At 39.3% G+C, this 21,718-nt stretch overlaps 1 protein-coding gene across 2 annotated transcripts in view; it reads left to right on the forward strand.

Moving 5' to 3' along the window:
• The window catches only part of LOC120056448 (gamma-aminobutyric acid receptor subunit beta-2-like), a 92,445-nt gene extending 84,133 nt beyond the window's left edge, over nt 1–8,312 (forward strand). The window contains exons 7-10 of one of the 2 annotated variants that reach the window (XM_039004613.1): nt 1,605–1,757; nt 2,944–3,188; nt 5,049–5,189; nt 7,962–8,312. In XM_039004613.1, coding sequence (XP_038860541.1) covers nt 1,605–1,757; nt 2,944–3,188; nt 5,049–5,189; nt 7,962–8,312 — 890 coding nt within the window. The remainder of the gene's footprint in view (nt 1–1,604; nt 1,758–2,943; nt 3,189–5,048; nt 5,190–7,961) is intronic. The other variant, XM_039004614.1, reaches the window with a different exon arrangement.
• Nucleotides 8,313–21,718: the final 13,406 nt, after the last annotated feature.

Here is a 21,718-nt window from a genome sequence, read left to right on the forward strand (position 1 = left end):
GCTGGAGATGCCGTCTGGGCCGGCAGGGTAAACGCGCTTAAATGTCTTACTCACGTCGGCCATGGATAAGTAGAGCCCACAGTCATGGTAGCGGGCCGCGTCGATGGCACTGTGTTATCCGCAAAGCGGGCGAAGAAGGTGTTTAGCTTGTCCGGAAGCAAGACGTCGGTGTTTGCGACGTGGCTGGTTTTCCTTTTGTAGTCCGTGATTGTCTGTAGACCCTGCCACATACGTCTCATGTCTGAGCCATGGAATTGCGACTCCACTTTGTCTCTATACTGACGTTTTGCCTGTATGATTGTCTTACTGAGAGAATAACTACACTGTATGTATTCTGCTATATTCCCAGTCACCTTGCCATGGTTAAATGGGGTGGTTCGCGCTTTCAGTTTTGCACGAATGCTGCGATCTATCCACGGTTTCTGGTTAGGGTTAATAGTCACAGAGGGTACAACATCTCCTATACACTTCCTTATTAACTCAGTTACCGTATCAGTGTATTCGTCAATGTTATTCTCGGAGACTACCCGGAACATATCCCAGTCCGCATGATAAAAACAATCTTGAAGCGTGGATTCCAGTTGGTCAGACCAGCAGTGAATAGTCCTTAGCACGGGTACTTCCCATTTCAGTTTCTGCCTATAGGAAGGGAGGAGCAAAATGGAGTCATGATCAGATTTGCTGAATGGAGGGTGGGGGAGCGCCCTGTAGGCATCCCGGAAGTTGGAGTAGCAGTGGTCGAGTGTTTTAGCAGCGCGAGTACTACTGTTGGTAGAACTTCGGCAGCGTTTTCATCAAATTTGCTTTGTTAAAATCCCCAGCTACAATTAATGCGGCCTCAGGATGTGTGGTTTCTAGTTTGCATAAAGTCCAGTGAAGTTCTTTGAGGGCCATTGTGGTATCAGCTTGAGGAGGAATATACACGGCTGTGACTATAACCAAAGAGAATTATCTTGGGAGGTAATACGGTCGCCATTTGATTGTGAGGTATTCTTGGTCGGGTGAACAAAAGGACTTGAGTTCCTGTATGTTATCACAATCAAACCATGAGTAGTTAATCATGAAACATACACCCCCGCCCTTGTTCTTCCCGGAGATATATTTATTCCTGTCTGTGCGATGAACTGAGAACCAAACGGGCTGTATGGACTTAGACAGTATATCCTGAGAGAGACATGTTTCCGTGAAACAGAGTGTGTTACAATCTCTGATGTCTCTCTGGAAGGAAATCCTCACCCTCAGCTTGTGAACTTTATTATCCAGAGACTGAACATTAGCGAGTAATATACTTGGAAGTGGTGGGTGGTGTGTGCGCCTCCTGAGTCGGACTAGAAGTCCACTCCGAGTACCTCTTCTCCGCCGGTGATGTTTTGGATCAGCCTCAACAGGGAGTGGGACCCTTCAGGCAGCCTTTGTCAGGCATACTGTAGGTTGTCAACCATATACTGTAGTGATAGCCTCTGGAGGCAAACGTAAAGCAAAGTAAAATCAATAGAAAGTTATTCTGCAACAAGCCCAGCAGACACCCCACCTGTATGTCCAGTATGTTAGTCTTGTGGCGTCTTACGTTAACCACGTTTATATGTTGATCTTTCTCCCTGTAGGATCCTACCCCCGACTCTCCCTCAGCTTCAAGCTGAAGAGGAACATTGGCTACTTCATCCTGCAGACCTACATGCCCTCTATCCTGATCACCATCCTTTCCTGGGTCTCCTTCTGGATCAACTATGACGCTTCCGCTGCCAGAGTGGCTTTGGGTAGGGACTTGTGTGTCATGGATTTGTCATGTGACCAGTGACTAAGCTAATGACAACCTTAGCCAAAGCAAAGTTTGAGGCATGGTTTCGTTAGCGGGAATCCCTAGTGTAACACTATGTCATAAAAATACAGGATGTTGTGCTGTCTTTAAAAAAAAATATCTATATTGGTTTTGAATCTAATCTATAATAGTCTCACCTTACATTGCCAAACTATATTCACTTGAATTCAGGAAGCAGAAAAGATATTTGTTTATTTTATGTTGGAGTTTCACTTTAGCTTTTTACCAACGCCAATGGAGAAAAAGGCATGATGTAGCAGCATTGCAGAACACAACAACCGAGACGCTTCCTAAAGGAGAGTGATGGATGACTGAAGTGATTTGTTTCCACTTTGATTTGAGTGCCTCTGCTTTTTTTGTTCCCCTTTTTTTGGAAGTCAACGTTTTCTGGCTGTCATCCCTCATTACGTAAGTCTAGAGCATGAGGTCCGTGGTGCGTGGGATGTAGGAAGATCCCCTCTCTCTCACCCCTCCCTCTGGCTTGCACCCTCGATAAGAGCAGTACTCTCCCTGATTGGAGACTGACCTGCATTTATTTCTCCAAGAGGGAAGCATGTGTGGGATTTAATGAAAACCAGAAGTAATGCTTAATCATGGAGTCGGCTGGATAGGGAGTTACAGGGTCAACCCAGATCAGACCTCTGTTTATGAATCCTTTGACCCTGTCCTGCTTTCAGGCATTATAGGCACTAACTCTACAACAAATACAGGTGTGCGAGGTGCATTGCAATTGTGTATGGATACAATGCTTAGTTTATATCAGAATCAGAGGTGGACAATAAAGAATGTCATAACAGAATGCATGCTGACTCAATGTCAAAAAAAGCAAGAATAATCTGTCATATTAAAAAAGTTGAAACAAGACATTAGTAAGTTTCAACATATAAATAGAAAACACCAAAGTCCCTTTAACAGTGAGTTGACCTCCAATTTGACTGTCACGACTCATTGAACAGAAATGATCATGAAAGCTAGCAGGGGCTTTCTTGTCAGTCACAGCAGCCTACTCAGATCTGAGGTCAAGGTTGAATTTCTCTCTCTGTGGGAGTCCTCTGCTAATGAGGTGGATTGTTGGTCTCCTGTGATGATCTGTGATGGTGATGATGGGCAGGTTATTTTCCCAGGAATCACCACTGTGCTGACCATGACCACCATCAACACTCACCTGCGGGAGACCCTTCCCAAGATCCCCTACGTCAAGGCCATTGACATGTATCTTATGGGTTGCTTCGTATTCGTCTTCCTGGCCCTGCTGGAGTACGCCTTGGTCAACTACATCTTCTTCGGCAGAGGACCCCAGCGCCAGAAGAGAGCGGCTGAGAAAGAAGCTGTCGCCAACAATGAGAAAATGAGAATGGATCCAAACAAGGTACAGTAGACACCATGCACCTACACATCATTTTCCTGTACAGAATACCCAGTATTTTAAAGAGTAGCCCACTGGATAGATGATACAAGTTAGGTCAGGCCTCTCCATCCCTATTCCTGAAGAGCTACCGTCATGTAGGTTTTTGCTCCAACCCTAATCTAGCACACCTGATTCATTAATTAGCTGTTTGATAAGCTGAATCAGGTTAGTTATAACTGGGGTTGGAAAATCCACAGGAGGGTAGCTCTCCAGGAACAGGGTTGGAGTGAAAACCCACAGGAGGGTAGCTCTCCAGGAACAGGGTTGGAGTGAAAACCCACAGGAGGGTAGCTCTCCAGGAACAGGGTTGGAGTGAAAACCCACAGGAGGGTAGCTCTCCAGGAACAGGGTTGGAGTGAAAACCCACAGGAGGGTAGCTCTCCAGTAACAGGGTTGGAGTGAAAACCCACAGGAGGGTAGCTCTCCAGGAACAGGGTTGGAGTGAAAACCCACAGGAGGGTAGCTCTCCAGTAAGAGGGTTGGAGTGAAAACCCACAGGAGGGTAGCTCTCCAGGAACAGGGTTGGAGTGAAAACCCACAGGAGGGTAGCTCTCCAGTAACAGGGTTGGAGTGAAAACCCACAGGAGGGTAGCTCTCCAGGAACAGGGTTGGAGTGAAAACCTACAGGAGGGTAGCTCTCCAGGAACAGGGTTGGAGTGAAAACCCACAGGAGGGTAGCTCTCCAGGAACAGGGTTGGAGTGAAAACCCACAGGAGGGTAGCTCTCCAGTAACAGGGTTGGAGTGAAAACCCACAGGAGGGTAGCTCTCCAGGATCAGGGTTGGAGTGAAAACCCACAGGAGCATAGCTCTCCAGGAACAGGGTTGGAGAGCCCTGCTCTAGGTAGTGAATCATCTTTGTGCGCATTTAGAAAACATTACTACATACTTGATAGAAATATGACTTATCATAAATATTCACAAACGGTATAATAATTACACGTGTAGTATTTCCTGTATCGTGAATCACTGTACTAGTTGTTCCTGTCCAGTCTGTTTTCTTAACTTCACTATTTCACTGTGAACACACACACACACATTCATTTTAACACTGACATTTTCAGATGAAAGCAGTGCCATGACTTGACTCTTCAGCTTATATGAATTTGATGTTTTCTCTTTTTCGTCTTCACTTTATGAAAGTGAATTTAATTATTGAAAGGACTGACTGTGAAGACAAGCAAGGTAATCATGATGGGGAATAGTTTCACCACTTCAAATGGGGGGTTTGGATTAATGCTACTCTGCCTTACCGTCAAGGAGAACAAGCCTTCATGAGCCTACATCAGTCCTGTGAGAAATCCAAATAAGGCGCTTTGCCATCTGAAACACAGGCAGATAGAGCACATCTGTCACTGTGTTTTTTTGTCCAAATGAAATGGAATGAAAGGCCAGGAACCCTTTAGAACCCATGGGAGAGCCTAGAGAGATGTGAAGTGAAGAATAATGTGATGTGTATTCATTCTTCCTATTACATTTACCTGTTTTGTAATGTACCAAAAGCTTTTCTCTTATCTACATGGTAACTGGGTCAACTCAATGAACTCACGGTGTATCAGGGTCTGTTTTCAGGTTGACTCATACAACAGAAAAACTTGCTTTGGATAGAGATTTGGATGTTGTGGATTTCATTTAAATAAAGAGATGAATAGTAGTTTATTGTTGTATTCAACTTTGAGTAAAAGACACACTCAGAGTTTAAAAAAAAGATAGTTACAGCAACTGCCTCTCTGACCATGGTTACATAAAACATAATTGTCAATTTTGTGTTGCCTCTCCCAGCAGCTGACTCAAGTGACCATAATTATTTTTTATGCTTGCAGTGGTTGGTGGGAAATGTAGTTCAGAGAGACGATACTCTGTATGCCAGAATGAAACAGAGGGATATTGACGCTCATGACTCGATGTGGGAACCAATCTTTGTGGACGATGCAGCGATAGGACTAGGCGAGGAAAAGAATAAGGTACTGGATTAACAACTGAGAGTGACAATTTACAGTACAACGCAATAAATATTTACAACCCAACTAGAGTCAATTTTATAGTTTGACTTATTAAATTGTACCTAGAGTTTCCATCACCATCATCATTATCATCATCGTCGTCCTGTCCTCCCCTTATCCCTGAACTCCACTTTTAGACACTGGTTTGCACATTCTAAACAAATGTAAATGTTGTGTACGTATCTGCAGTACTCTATATGGTAACATCTAGCAAATATCAGGAAGGGATAGCTTCCCGTTTTGGTGAATACATTATACGTTTCAGTAGCTATGTTTCCATCCAATTGGTGACAGATTTTCATGCGAATATTTTCACATCTGCATAAAAACAACGTTTTCCCACCAGAGATGTATTTGCATTAAATGTACTTGTTTACAGATAAAAGCCTGTGCGTGATGATGTATTGCACCTAAAAATACATTTTGCGGTTAAATTCCCATGTACCAAAGAGAAAATACAAGTTAAATGGGTTTCTATCGGTTTTTCAACTGAACTGATGGTTTTCTCACTAACAAATGTGTGTTATATTCTTCTTTAACTACCACCAGGGGCGGCAGGTAGCCTAGTGGTTAGAGCAGTGGGCCAGTAACCGAAAGGTCGCTTGATCAAATTCCTGTCCTGACATGGTAAAAAGCTCTTGTTCTTCCCCTGAACAAGGCAGTTCACACATTGTTCCCCGGTAGGCCATCATTCTAAATAAGAATTTGTTCTTTACTGACTTGCTTAGTTAAATAAAAGTTAAATGTAAAAAAAAAAATATATATATATATATATATAGCGAGTCTGCTCACTCTGGTATTTGCACGTGCGCTCTAGCCAACAGCTCGCAGATAGAGTGCGTGTATAGCCTACACTACATTATGAGATATTATGGACAAAAGAACGATATTATGTTTATTTGTCAAACGGCAGCCAAGCATCGATGATCATGTCACCAGAAGAAGACGCTCAATATTTATTGGAAACCTACCCTGTGAAGTTCATCACAACTTATTTCATCTCTAGCATAATAAACTGCATGCTTTCCCCGTGAGTTTTCTTCCATATCATGGTTATTATATCAATATTTGCGCATAAAAACGTTTCCACTGACATTTCTCGCATAATACATTTTACAGAAACAAAAAGATCCCACCTTGCCTAGCATATTTTGTTTTGTCGACATTTGTAAGTTGACCGAGAAATGTTCTCTTTCCATCAGGCCTGTCATGACATTTTTTATCTGACGTACTTTACTCGCATAAAAACCATTGGATGGAAACCTGGTTAGTGTGTTATTAATTTCGGAATATTATGATATGGATGATTAGGTTGTAATACAGATGTAGAATCTTAGTTTGATCACCCTGTTGCAGGAGAATTTTCCAGGAAATGATAAACTTGTAGTGTGTTTGAGGTTTAAAAAGGCTTCTGAAATTTGTAATTTTCACTTTGAAATTTCACACATTATTTTCCATTCGAAAAATGCATCAACCCCTACAAACATGAACGTAAATTATAATTCACATTTCCTGTTGCTGCAGGATTATTTTTCTACTGTAGCAAACTGGCACAAATTAAGATCCTACATCTGTAAGGTCATTATATTGTTGGTTCTGTGTTCACCATGAGAATGACTAAAATGTCCCCTTACCCTCTCTATCCTCCCCTCTCTACCATACATTATTGTTTAGACCAACACTGATGTTGTTATCATCTGTTATCTCCATCTTTGTTTACACTTTGTGTTATATCCGTTTTTTTAGTCATCCAATTCTAGATTTAACAATTGTGCCTGCTATTTTGTTCATTCAACTCAACATTGTCAGTGAGTATAACTCACTGCAAAGCAGTAAGTATAGTATGCCTTTCACATTCTAGGGACCCACAGCTCCCTTTTACCCACATAAACATGGGTTTATCTGTTTTTTCAAGTTTTGTTTGCATGCCATCCCACATTATGAACATATTTATGTTAAAAGACAATTAGTACTTATAACTTATAATTATAAACTGTGTTAACACTACAATATAAATATGATATGTTGTTTTAGACACAAAAATAATCTAAGTCACTGAATTCCTTTCTAGAGTATAAACTTAAGATATATTCCATTGATATTCATTTGTCATTTTAAGATGTATGGGGTAATAGTTAGGACAGGGTGAGTAAAGCAAAACGAGTTGTTTTCTAGAACAAATACAGTATGTCATCCCACATTTAACATGAATTGAGTTCAGGGGCTCTCACAAAAAGACAACTTTGGGGGATACTAAGTATTTTTTTAACTGCCCGCTTTGGGCTAGATGTGTCAATGTGTAGTTCATACATGTATAATCTATGAGCAGAATTACTGTCTTACCTCAATTAGCCACGAAATCCCTAGTTTGAAAACGACTGTTTTTTGCACCATTTTCACTACATTTTCCCCCACGTGGGCCAGCCCCCTAGCAATTCGAGTTCAACCAATTAGCTTCAGCTCCTTGCCATATGAGTGACAGCTAGAAAAAGGCACATGATGCAGAGAGAGAGAGAGAGAGAGAGAGAGAGAGAGAGAGAGAGAGAGAGAGAGAGAGAGAGAGAGATATGCCATTGTGCACCTTTCAGAACTACTGGCTAAAAAAGTATACAAAAGTACAGAATAATCTCTTTAAGTGATGTCTTGGTATGGATAGTGAAGACATTAAGCGTTAAGTTGTCCATCCATTACATGTAGCATAACTAATAATGCATTTAATTTCTCACCTTGTAGATGGACCCGCATGAAAATATTCTACTGGGCACCATAGAAATTAAGAATGAGATGGGAGCATCGGAGCTGACCCTTGGTCTCAGTGACCCCAGGAGCACCATGTTGACTTATGACAGCTCCACCCTGCAGTACCGCAAAGCAGGGCTGCAGGCCAGGCACAACTTTGGACGCAACACCCTGGAGCGCCACATGCCTCAGAAGAAGAACCGGCTACGGAGGCATGCTTCACAGCTGAAGATCAACATTCCCGATTTGACTGATGTAAACTCTATCGACAAGTGGTCGAGAATGATCTTCCCCACTGTCTTTTCTTTGTTCAACATAATTTATTGGCTCTACTACGTCAACTAAATGGACTTCAGCAAGGGCAGAACTAAACAAACAACAAAGCTCGTTTTTCTCTGAATAGTTATCATTTTGCTGTTTGTTCTTGCAACACAAGACTGAATTACTAAAACAAAATCAGGACTGACTCCATTTTACCTTGGAACACCTTAATTGCTGGCTAACACATGAAAACCTTAGAGGAGAGAGAGAGATTCAGAACATATACTGTATGGTGCCTGTACCAGAGTTTTTGTTTATAATTTTACAAGTAGAATATTTAGTGAATTTAGTATTTTATAATTTTTAAATGTTTGTTTGCATATATTTGTATGTTTTTAAAATTTAAAATCTTTATATATATATATATATCTATCTATCTAATTTGTTGCCAAAACATAGTTAGAAATATTAATGATATATTGATTTTTAAATATCTCAGACCACAAAGACACTCCTTAAAACAGTTACAAGCATGTTCAGGTCAATCTTTTCTAAGATTCATTACTTCAAAGATGTAATGTTATTTATCCTAGAATTTATTTTGTCTTTATATTGTGAAGTTTCACTTTTTCATAGTATTAATATATTAAGTAATAGTAAAAGGGTTTAACGATTAACCAACCTTTTCTACCTTGATATAGTTGATAAATCATATGATTTATTTTGAAGCATTATTTCAGTTCTATGAAAGTGTTTGATAGTGTAGTAGATACTATTTTAGACAACAGAAACAAGCATCATTCCAAACCTTGACAGAAGAAACTAGAAAGTAAAGCTTATCGGCCGTTGACATTGAATGCTGTAGCACAGCTAACAGATAAATGCATCACAAAGCCTTTGATTCATGATTTGACATTGTTTTCTTAAAGTATTCACTCAGAAAAGGTACAGAATATTAACTTGAACTGAGAAGTTGAATATATTTCAAAAAATGAGAAGAGACTGAGAAAGAAATGGAGAGAGAAAATGTTGCATTAGTCATCAAAGCAGTTTAAGAGTCAGTGATAAAGTGATAGATCATGTAGAAGATCAAATATATCTTGAAGAAACATACACAAACTTGTATCTGAAAAATTGTCCTTGTCCATTTCGGTCCTTTGTTCACATATCCGGAAGATTACAGGATAATATGATGTATTTGCTCATAATTGCTCTTCACATGGATATACAGAAACGAACATTGGCTCTAGTTTGTTAAGAAACATCATATAGCATCTTGTAATTTCTATTCCTAATGACATTGAGCCAGCAGTTAAGGATTCTATGATAGGCATTTCATGATGCATCAAAAGCCAATCTTTCCTATCACTATGATGTGTAAATATCTCTTGTATATGACTATTTAAAAAGTCATGATATCTATCACAGTTCCAGTGAGGATCCATCCAGAATTAGGCCATGATATAATTATCTTCAGGAAGCTGGAAGGGTTTGAAAACAAAGGTTTTGAGCAGCTCCACACACTTTGGATATTATACAATGTCATTACTGCCATTTCTTTATCAAATATCCAGGTTTTGATAATAACTATACAAAACAAAGAGTATGATAGAGAGAAAAGGCTGCTCTGCGAGCTGGCAAGAGAAACCACAATGCACGAAAGCACAATGCTGCTCCAAATCTCAATTGAAAATGGACTGTCGTCTTACGTCTTAAAATAATATGTTTCTTTCTGGTAATCAATTCATTACTCTACTTTCCTTCCAAATGATTACTATAAGTATACTGTAATAATACTCCTTTCCTTTCATTGCATTCCATTAATCTACTTTCCTGCCAAATGATTACTATAAGTATACTGTAATAATACACCTTTCCTGCCAAATGATTACTACAAGTATACTGTAATAATACTCCTTTCCTGTCAATTCATTCCATTACTCTACTCTCCCGTCAAATGATTACTATAAGTATACTGTAATAATACACCTTTCCTGCCAAATGATTACTATACGTATACTGTAATAATACTCCTTTCCTGCCAAATGATTACTCCAAGTATACTGTAATACTACTAATGTCCTGTCAATGCATTCCATTACTCTACTTTCCTACCAAATGATTACTACAAGTATATTGTAATAATACTCCTTTCCTGACAAATGATTACTATAAGTATACTGTAATATTACTCCTTTCCTGACAAATGATTACTCCACGTATACTGTAATAATACTAATTTCCTGATAATGCATTTTTACTCTAATTTCCTGCCAAATGATTACTACAAGTATACTGTAATAATACTCCTTTCCTGCCAAATGATTACTCCAAGTAATACTAATTTCCTGATAATGCATTTTTACTCTAATTTCCTGCCAAATGATTACTATAAGTATACTGTAATAATACTCCGTTCCTGTCTGGTTGTTTACCTTATTATTAATACTCCATGAAGGATCACCCTATGGCAACACTGCCAGTAGTAGAGTCAGCATTCAATGTAAATTAAGAAACGTCATAAACATTTTGGAAACCGAAACACACAGTAATACATCGTACAACTGTTGCATGTACCATGTTTGACCACTGACTTTGTAAAACAACATTTTGCACACAAACAGATCCAAAAGCCATAGTGTCTGTATAGTAGGTGGTGCAACACTTCTTGGTGCTCTTGAGACTGCTCCCTCCAAACAGAGATATAGTTACAAGAGAGAGACTAGAACATTACAATTTGTCTCGTATGTTTCTTGAAAATGTATGGAAACACACAGGGATAACTGCACAAATATTATAAATGATTTATTAGTGATTTCTGATCATTTTAGTGTTTGGTGACTCCCTTAGATGATCGGTAACAATTAAATATAGAAAACAAGCCCATGAACATATGAATTATCATTACATGTAGATGTTGTGACATCACCTCAAGTGCAATTGCATGTTTTCAACATAAGTGGTATTCAACCCCAAAAAACTCGTATTGCATTTTTTCTTCTAGCTTCTTTACATCGGCATGCTCTTTTCTCAATAATATCAATGGAAAAAAGGCCACTTCCTTCTCTTTTTTGGGGCTTTTGATTAAGTCTTCTAACGCTTACTTTTACACAATCCAAACAAAGGTAGCCATCGCACTCTTGTTGTGACGTGATGAAGATCATTTAAATGTACAGTATGAGGATGAACAAGTAATGGTTGAAAGTAAAGGGTTCGTTTAGGATTTTTTTGTGTGTTTGTGTTTTTGCGGTGTTAACATTCTATTATGGTTTGAAGTGGTGATAGAAATACAGCGTACTTATTATTAAGATAATGAATATAAAGTTGATGAGTGATACAGGATAAACATGAGACTACGGCTGGAATTCAGTCAAACCCGCACAGCAGAAAAACATTAATCATTTTTTTAACATACATTTTCTGGCAGAAAAAGTAAGGAAAAGGTGCATTTTTACAAGACATGACCTAAGTGATTTTACCACTCATGTGGTTTTCTGCGGTAAAGGTTTGATTGAATAAACCCTTAATAACCATGCATACTAAATATGCCTATTTAACCAAATCTATATCTATATAATGATTTGGTTATTTGGGCTATTTTTACTTTTCACTCATGTTTAATTTATCATTACAATATTGTGTTTGTGTAATTTATTTATATATACTCATATGGCCCTATATTACATTTTGTTTAATGTTCACTCACTCTATTTTAAGATGTTACCAGATTATCTACATGTACATTTGTAGAAGCTTGAATATGATTAATACATACATTGATCTACAGAAATGTCTTGATATTGGTGTTGTACAATTTTTCACAGGGTTGGGGTAGGGCTTTAAATACTGTGTTCAAAAACCTGTTTCCTGGTGTACATATAATATATTGTTAGTAAACATCAATTGGAGCCTGAAATTCCTGTAAATAGAAGACTAAAATCAATTTTTAACTTACTGATTTGTACTTTACTGTAAGACGAATGCAAAGCAATTTCATGGTTTCAGCTGATATGACAACGATAATGTAAATATTTTGAAGAGTACCACTCGGTCACTTAGTAAAACAAACATTTGTTTTCATTGTGTTTTAATGACTCAAATCAGAATGTCTTTAGGTTTTGCCAAATTGTAAAGTATTATCAAAGGCAAGAATGTAGTTGATGTAATTTTGCAGCACATGCCTGAGGTAGCTGAGACATGTAAGCAGGAGTATAAGCATTTATAGTTCCACTGATTGGAAAGATGCACATACACGTGCATGCACACACACACACACATAAACCTACACACGCACACGCACACGCACGCACGCACGCACGCACGCACGCACGCACGCACGCACGCACGCACGCACGCACGCACGCACGCACGCACGCACACACACACGCACACACGCACACACGCACACACACACACACACACACACACAGGTAAAGTATAAAGGAGCTTAATGGGACTCTAATAGCTAGCGTTAAGTCACCCATCTCAGGTTCGCACAACTAACCAGTTCACTACTGAAATGTTACAGAGACGTATTAATCTGCCCAGTGATGCTACAGTACAACTGTTTGTTGATTTCTATATTTGCAGTGTATTATATGTATGTGTGTGTTTGCGTGTGAGAGTGTGTACGTATGTCAGCCAGTGGGATGTTTTAAAAGCACATCTATAACTGGCAAAATGTTGGCTTCATAAAATGGCTTCACTTTGAAAAATGTGTTTGTACCTCACAGCACTTTTTCTTTCATATATTTTTATATTTCTATAGTCCTATAAAAAGATTCTTCTGAATGAACCATCTTGGTGACAGTGTATGTTGGCACACACTCACAGATGAAGCCTTAGCATCCTGACCTGCCCTGGGCAGTCCCTCTAGTGTCACATCAGAGAGCAGCAAACCCCTCCCTCTTCTTCACAAAGAGCACCTCCAGAACAAGATCTATACTGAAATCTATAAACCTATGAATAATGTGTTTTTAATACAAGAAAACCTGTGGAGAAAAAAATTCAATAAATATTGTATATAGTTCTGAATCTATGAATTCACATGTTTATTGCCGCTGCTGTTGGGAGTAATCTATGATGTGTCCATGTTTATTTGTCTTCTCTGTAGGCTTCTGATCATTTTCCTGTTATTCATCCATTAATCTAGAATTCAGCTTCTGTCCGTCAGTCTATCAATCTGCTGTATCATTATATACTTTCCTATTTTGTTACACTCTGTATGAAGTTATGGTATATGGTATAGCACAATTTAGTCATGCATACATGCATAAAGAGAAATGAGGGTAAATGCCCAGTGTTCTCACTCCATTACATAGGCCTACATAGATGTTCAGGTTTTCCACTTGATTGTTTGATGGAAAAGCTTTATTTGAAACCCTGTAGAACCACTATCCATGCCTTTATCATTTTACTGTCTGTGAGATTCCTACCTTTTGTTCTTTACCTGCCTCCACCACACACACACACACACTCTTAGGAAAAAGGGTTCCAAATGGTTTCTATGATTGTCCCCATTGGATAACCCTTTCGGGTTCCAGGTAGAACCCTCTGTAGAAAGGGTTTTATATAGCCCCTAAAGGTTCTACATGGAACCCAACAGGTTTCTACCTGGAACCAAAAAGGATTTACCTGCAACCATAAAGGATTCTTCAAAGGGTTCTCCTATGGAGAAAGCCGAAGAACTCTTTAAGGTTCTGGATAGCACTTTGTTTTTTAACAGTGCACCCTTTAACAGACAAATGTATGTTACGTCTAAACATACTCAGCCTCTGTATAGATGCAACTGCAGGCATGTGGATAGTTTGCAATCAAAGCTTAATATCAGTATTCAAAGTGTAGTAATATGAATAGTGTTTTCACCTCACATTCCTACCTGTAGTAATATGAATAGTGTTTTAACCTCACATTCCTACCTGTAGTAATATGAATAGTGTTTTCACCTCACATTCCTACCTGTAGTAATATGAATAGTGTTTTAACCTCACATTCCTACCTGTAGAAATATGAATAGTGTTTTCACCTCACATTCCTTCCTGTAGTAATATGAATAGTGTTTTCACCTCACATTCCTTCCTGTAGAAATATGAATAGCGTTTTCACCTCACATTCCTTCCTGTAGAAATATGAATAGTGTTTTCACCTCACATTCCTACCTGTAGAAATATGAATAGTGTTTTAACCTCACATTCCTACCTGTAGTAATATGAATAGTGTTTTAACCTCACATTCCTACCTGTAGAAATATGAATAGTGTTTTCACCTCACATTCCTTCCTGTAGAAATATGAATAGTGTTTTCACCTCACATTCCTTCCTGTAGAAATATGAATAGTGTTTTCACCTCACATTCCTACCTGTAGAAATATGAATAGTGTTTTCACCTCACATTCCTACCTGTAGAAATATGAATAGTGTTTTCACCTCACATTCCTACCTGTAGAAATATGAATAGTGTTTTCACCTCACATTCCTACCTGTAGAAATATGAATAGTGTTTTCACCTCACATTCCTACCTGTAGAAATATGAATAGTGTTTTTTTATCTTCTTGAGAACTTTAATTGTTTTTGTAACTTTCTTATTTAAGAATGAATTGTTTAAAATCCAATATGAGTGGTACCTTGTTACCTTTTCTCTGTTTTCCCTTACGAACTGGGTGGAGTGGATGACTTCTATACATACCACCTCACTGGCTAAATTCATAAGAGTTGAAGAAAAGCGTCATGGCAACATGTTGACAGTGAACAATTTGTGTGATGAAAGATATTTTCTATAAAAAACAAATACAATCTTATAAAGAAATGATATATATGTATACACATTTATAAATATATTGCAGCCAATCTCTGCGTGTAAATATTAACAACTGTTGACTAGTGTGTGGTTCTTGAATTTGAAATAATGCCATTATGAATAAACAATATAATTACTGAATGTGGTTTTGTTACAATTGAGCGCTTATTTGTGTTTTCAGATGTAACGAAATAAACCTCTGACTAGTCCTATCAGCAGCAGTACCAGCCTGTCCAGGTCACTAACCTTACACTTAACTCATATCTAATGACATTACATAGGTCATTCAAGATCAACTGGATAGAGCATAGTATGAATTACAGTACTTGTCCACGGCCATGATAATGTTAGTTTATGTAATTGAGTATTGGTTGACTCTGTACTGTGAAAGAAAAGTATGCACAATTTGCTTTAAGTATAGAAATATATATGCCAGTTATATTTGGATGCATCTGTAAAACCATATGTGCATCAGAGCCAGTAGAGCTTTGTTTGGTGTCCCCAAGCGAACGGTTTGAAGCCATATTGTATAGACACCTTGTGATACTTCCTATTGATTGGAGCGATAGAAGCAGTTTGATGATGTGTGTGATTTATGTTTATCTGAAAACACTTAATGGATCAAAACCTGCACATGTTCCCCAATGACTGGAAACATACAGAACCATTAAACCAATCATGTTATTGCTTGAATTCCAAATTACCTCCCAAAAGAAACACATATTTCATACATCTTAAACCGATCTTGATGATAGCAGACACAGACTTGGAAAAGTAACACTGTTAGTTTTTTCCAGGGCTTGATCAGGGGAACTATGTACATTATAACATCCACATGCTCTATCCCAGCTTGTGAACTAGAAATCCCTCACAGAGCCCATTCATGTCTAATGAAAATGGGGGAAAGCATTTCAGTCTGATGGAAAAAATGATGTAGTCACAGAGTGTATGTACTTTTCAGAAAGAACTAGAAGGTGCAGTGGTCCGGAAGCCTAAGGGAACGTTGTAGTATTTTGTTAGAATGTGATGAAAAGGCTGGAACGGTGCTAGCTGTACATTTAAACCTAACTGAAGGGTAACCTTCAGCATGAAAAACCTCAAAACCTATTCCTTTCTTTGAGGATCATTCAGCCTCCTTTCTAATGGGTGAAGTAACTATACATGTGATGCAACAGCCACCATGTCACATTCTCACCAGTGGTATAGAACTCCGTTAGAAACATTTTGAGAGGTGATGCCCACACCCCCACATGTAGATTTAATATGTTTATACACATACAGTATGTGACTCGTTTCAGGAAACTAGGAGTATGTCGCACGTAACTACTTCACAGGAGAGGCATTTGAACGTAAACATTTTTTTTTTTCTAAATTCGTTTTTGGGCAAAAAAGTATTCTGGAACGTGAACTTTCATGTGCTTTAATAACAAACTTGTATTCCATCCATAAATACAAATAAAATTGTGAAATTACGAGTCTAGTTGGTTTATCCACGGAAAAAGACAGGGACCTTCCAGCTAGCCATGATGCCGGGAGATGAGTTTGGATTGGTCTGCCTTGTAGCATGCTTCTGTCTATAACGTGAGCTGCTCAGTATGTTTTGATAGTCTTTCCTACCGCACCGTTTTTGAAAAATATATTGTGAGCCATCAAGAACTACAAAAGTTTTGCTACTTTTCTCAACAACATTGATGCACTGAATTTAGCAGGCGCTATCAACAGACCAGTTGGAAAAAGTGATGGGCTACTTTCTGCACTGAGTTAAATGGTTCCAGTCTGCCATGAAGTATTCATCCATGCATATGGGTAAGAGTCTAGCTACATTTTCAAATATTATACATTTCAAATTTTGTCAGACAGTCATTTTCATTGCAAGATAAAGCGTACTGTTCGCTAAATAGCGAACGTTAGCTTGCTGGCTAGCTAACATTGCGTGTACGTTATGATCTGTGTAGTAACATTATTTGAATGAGAAAGCCATTTGCATTGCTAGTTACAGCCTAATGTTAGTTAGCTAACATTGAACCTAGTTGGTTAGGTCTTTAGCTACCTGCAGATTCATACTACAGCTATGACAATGTGTACCTGTCTAGACAATAGTGACCCATCCACTTAGCTAGATGTGGCTGGGGGGTGATTACAGCATTTCCTTCACATCACACGTCAATTTAGTGCGTCGGGTGAGTGTCATCTAATAATTATAAAATATTTATAAAATATTTTTATCTGGACACTTTCTGTTTTTGATATTGCAACAATGCAAGAAACCATTTCACTGTACCGTTTACACCTTCTGTATCCTGTGCATGTGACAAATAAATGTCAATTTTATTTGATGTAGTGTGTGTTTACCAGAGATGGTGATGTGAAGAACAACATGACCTGCACCAAAGTGGTATATCATACACTCCAGCTGCAGTGTATGATATACCATTTTCTAGCTCTGAGTCTCTACTTTTATCACATATGTGACAGACCGGCTCGATTCGGTCCTATGTAGCAAAATCTGAAATGGTGTTTTTTACATTGGATAAAAGTAGAGACTCAGAGCTAGAAAATGGTATATCATACACTACAGTTGAGGAACAATGGGAAAGTAATTTTGATTTGAAAGTTGATAAACTTGTAACTCCACTTTTGAGAAAATGGCCTTTGAATATTTTGTTACACCTACTGCAGAGCTCTTCTTTGTCTACACCCATTCAGCATCGTTCACACCGTCTTAAGCCTTAGCCCCACCCGTCTCTTTAAGGATTCACATATGAGGTCATGTACTAAACAACCAAAGATTTCAAGAATAAAGCCTGGTTTATACTATGTCTATCGACAGTTGTCGCAGTGACATCATGAACATTCTATTGTCGTACAACGTCAAGCTTGTTGTTGTAGTTATGAAAAAGTATAAACACGACAACTACAGGCTGCATAACAGCCTGGTGTTCCAAAAAAGTGTAACTGGTGTATTTTAACACCAATTAACCCACCTGTTTAAAAGTGAATTTAGAATATGTCAATCTATCAAACCAGGCAACTAAAAAGCAACTTTCTAAACAATGTTTTCCTTTCTAGCTTGTTAGCTGGCTAGCCAGTTCAAATAGTGACCACATCATATCGCTCACAACTTCTTCACTTTAGCTCATTTGTATACATTTTTACAGGATAAAAAAACTCACAAGAAATCATTAGTTACAAGTTAATGGCGAGCCAATTACAGAAAATAGCGTATGGTTGTGAGTGTGATGAAATAAAAGCTGGGCATTCTACCGGAGAATTTTAAAACTTGGACACTGTCTCATTGGCTTAACGTCTCTGGTAAACACATACTGTATCAAATAATATCACAGTTAATTTGTCACATGCACATGATACAGAATGTGTAAACGGTACAGTGAAATGGTTACTTGCATAGTGGAGCCTTTTATTTAGACATGTAGCTAGCTAGCTAGCTAAACAATGATTCATAATCCCAATTCATAACGTTACTACCCTGCATGAATCTGCAGGTAGCTAACCAACCAGGTTCAATGTTAGCTAGCTAGCTAACTTTAGGCTATAACTAGCAATGCAAATGGCTCTGAGATACAAATAAAATTACTACACACATCATACGCATAACGTTAGCTAGCGAGCTAGCCATTTTACGTTAGCTAGCTAGCTAACAGTACGCTTTAACTTGCAATGAAAATGACTTTCTGACAAAATGTAGGTAGCTAGACTCTTACCTGTATACATGGATGAATGCTTCTTCCTCTCTGTCACGGATGCCATGGTTTCCCTTCATTTGAAGATGTAATCGGGAGACGGGTGTTACATACAATTGCCTTCTGCGTGTTCTCTTTTCGACTCCCTCTGCATACTTGCAATCAAACGCCAGATTTTTCTCCATCTCATTAGCTATCATACCTGGCAGTGGAGAGCAACATTTTGCAGTTCTACTACATGATATCTTTCAAAAAAGCCGCTTTAGAAAGGATTAACTACACATACTGACCAGCTCATGTTATAGACAGAAGCGTGCTTCACAGCAAACCAATCCGAACTCATCTCTCGGCATGTCCAGCCCATCCATTATCTCAGCCAATCATTGAACCGCTACATTGAAGGTTCCAGTCTTTTTCCGTGGCTAAACCAGCTAGGCTTGTAATTCAACAATTTGATTCGTATTTACAGATGGCATCAACATTTGTTATTAAGGCACATGGAAGTTCACGTTACAGAAGGCATTTCTGCCCCCAAAAATGCTGTGTACTTTCAAATGCCTCTCCTCTGAAGTAGTGATGCCTAATTTCCTGAAACAAGTCAAAAAAATTTTAAGAGGATAAATTAACACTGGTATTAAAGTTATCCTGTCTGCCTGCAGTTGGAGGTCATGGGAGAGAGTCCTGAGGGATGTAACTCAACAAAACATTTTCAATTAGGTTTTGGTAAAATATGTAAAATGTGCACTCTAAAAAATGTAGCGGTTCAATCAGTGAGGTGTGAGAACCCTCCGAGACCCTTGTCCTTATGCAAATAACTTCTCCCTGCCCTTTTATATTCACAAATACATCACAATCAAAATACATACTTCATAAATGTGATTTGATTTGATAATCCAAACTTTGCATCTGAAGCAGTTTTCACACCCCAATAAATCAGTTTATAAAAAAATAAAAAAAATTGCTTGGTCTCTGGGAAAGACGTGATGAGTGCATAATAATAGTGTGTGGTGGCCCAGGGGAGACCCGGAGAGGAAGAGCGGGGAGTGGGGATGTGGAGATCTGCTGGAAGAGTGCTTTTTGGTCCTGACGGCAGAGACAATTCCCGGGTGAGGGGAGACCCATGTGTGTTCTTCCACTTCTGGGGCCCAGGCAACATAGTTAGCAGCGTTCAGCAGAGCACTCATAATTGAGCATTACTCTGTAGCATTCCGCTGTAGTATGGCAGTGAACTCATGTTGACTTAGATTGCATAAATACACCTGCACCCAATGTGGGAGTGCACACAAATAGTGTATGTTTGGAGATTTTCTATTAAACGTTTGACGGGCTCAGATCAAGGGCTTTGTTCTATCTAATCATGGCTTGTGTAGCATTTTTTCAATCATATTATCCTGTCTCATCAATTCATCTGAAGGCCATAAACGAAGCAAAATCACTTGCATCTCACTAAGGCTATGTCAGGAGAGGTTACTGGCAGCTTGGATGTTGTTGGCTCGGGTTTCTTTATGTTTTCCAGTGAAGCCTACATTAAAACTGAAGCTCAAGGAAGCTCTACTGATGCCTGAGAGTAGTGCTCTCTCCTGTCAGACAGCTCAAAGAGTCTTGGTGTCACCTGGGTGACGCACACACACCAACGCTGCCTGGCAGGTTACACCACACTGGGACTGACGCATCGCCGACGGGTGTCTTATCTTCCCTACCCGTCAGCTTAAACTTGGCCATATCCCTTGGGTTGCTTGAGGAGAGAAGAAGAACGGCATGACTCATGACACCCGTATGTGGGCATGTTTGGCAGGGCCAAGAGAACTCTCTATCCTGTGCTGCTCTTCACCCACAGCCCATGGTCCTGGATTACAGTACCGAGCATTTCAGATTACACATAGAAGGGTTGCTGAGCCCAGATAACATAGAGAAGATATTGTTGCAGGGTGAATCACTCACAACAAGACCAATTCATATTTCCATCTAAGGCTGATGGAGATTTCTCATTATCTGGAGGACGGACCCACACTGGAAAGAGGAGGCCACTTCACCTCCCTGTGTTTGGGAAGAGGAGGCAGCCACACCCCCCTGTGTTTAGAAACAGGAGGGAGCTTCACCCCCGTGTGTTTCGGATGAGGAGGCAGCTTCACACCCCTGTGCTTGGGAACAGGAGGCAACTTCACCTCCTGTGTTTGTGTGTGTTTCAAGATTTATTAGTCAAACAGCATGTACGGGATACAAATGATATACACCGTCCAACGAAATGCTTACTTGCAGGTTCCATCTCGACAATGCAACAATAATAGGAAATAATACAAGATAAGAATACGAACATAAAGTAAATGGCCCAGTAGAATAGAAGAAACATTTTAGCATAAGTATAATTGAAAAAACAGCTAGCTGGAGCTCTTCTGAGTGGTTAGCATCTGAGCCTATCTACTTAATGCTAATTTAATGCTGATTCTGACTTCGGCTCTGACCCTCTACAGGATGTCCGGTAAGAAGGCGGATGCTTCTGATGTTTTTATTGCTTTTCTTCAACAACACCACAAATTAGGCACACACACACACACACTTCGGTTCTTTACAATGAATCTTGAATCTTGAATCTTTGCAATGAATCAATGAATCCCTGACAGGGAAGCTGGATGAGCGCAAGGAGAGTGGTAGAGCTCTGGGCCTACTAGAGGAACTGGTAACTATGAGCTTAGCAGGGTAGGAGCCTGATGACCCACCTGGGCTGGGGACTAAGAGCCAACTAGGGCTGGAGACAGCAGACCCACAATAACTGGAGACTGAGGACCTAGTGCTAGGGACTGAGAGCCGACTAGGGCTGGAGACAGCAGACCCAGCACAGCTAGAGCCTGAGGACGTAGTGCTAGGGATTGAGGGCAGATGAGGGATGAGGACTGAGAACCTAGCGCAGGTAACTTGTGGCAGGAGGCTCTAAGCTTGGCGGACTAGGCTACTGCCTACCAACTAAAGCGGGGGACTGTGATCTCAGCAGGGCA

The sequence above is a fragment of the Salvelinus namaycush genome, chromosome 12 (genome assembly GCF_016432855.1).
Source record: "Salvelinus namaycush isolate Seneca chromosome 12, SaNama_1.0, whole genome shotgun sequence".
NCBI classification, from domain to species: Eukaryota; Metazoa; Chordata; class Actinopteri; order Salmoniformes; family Salmonidae; genus Salvelinus; species Salvelinus namaycush.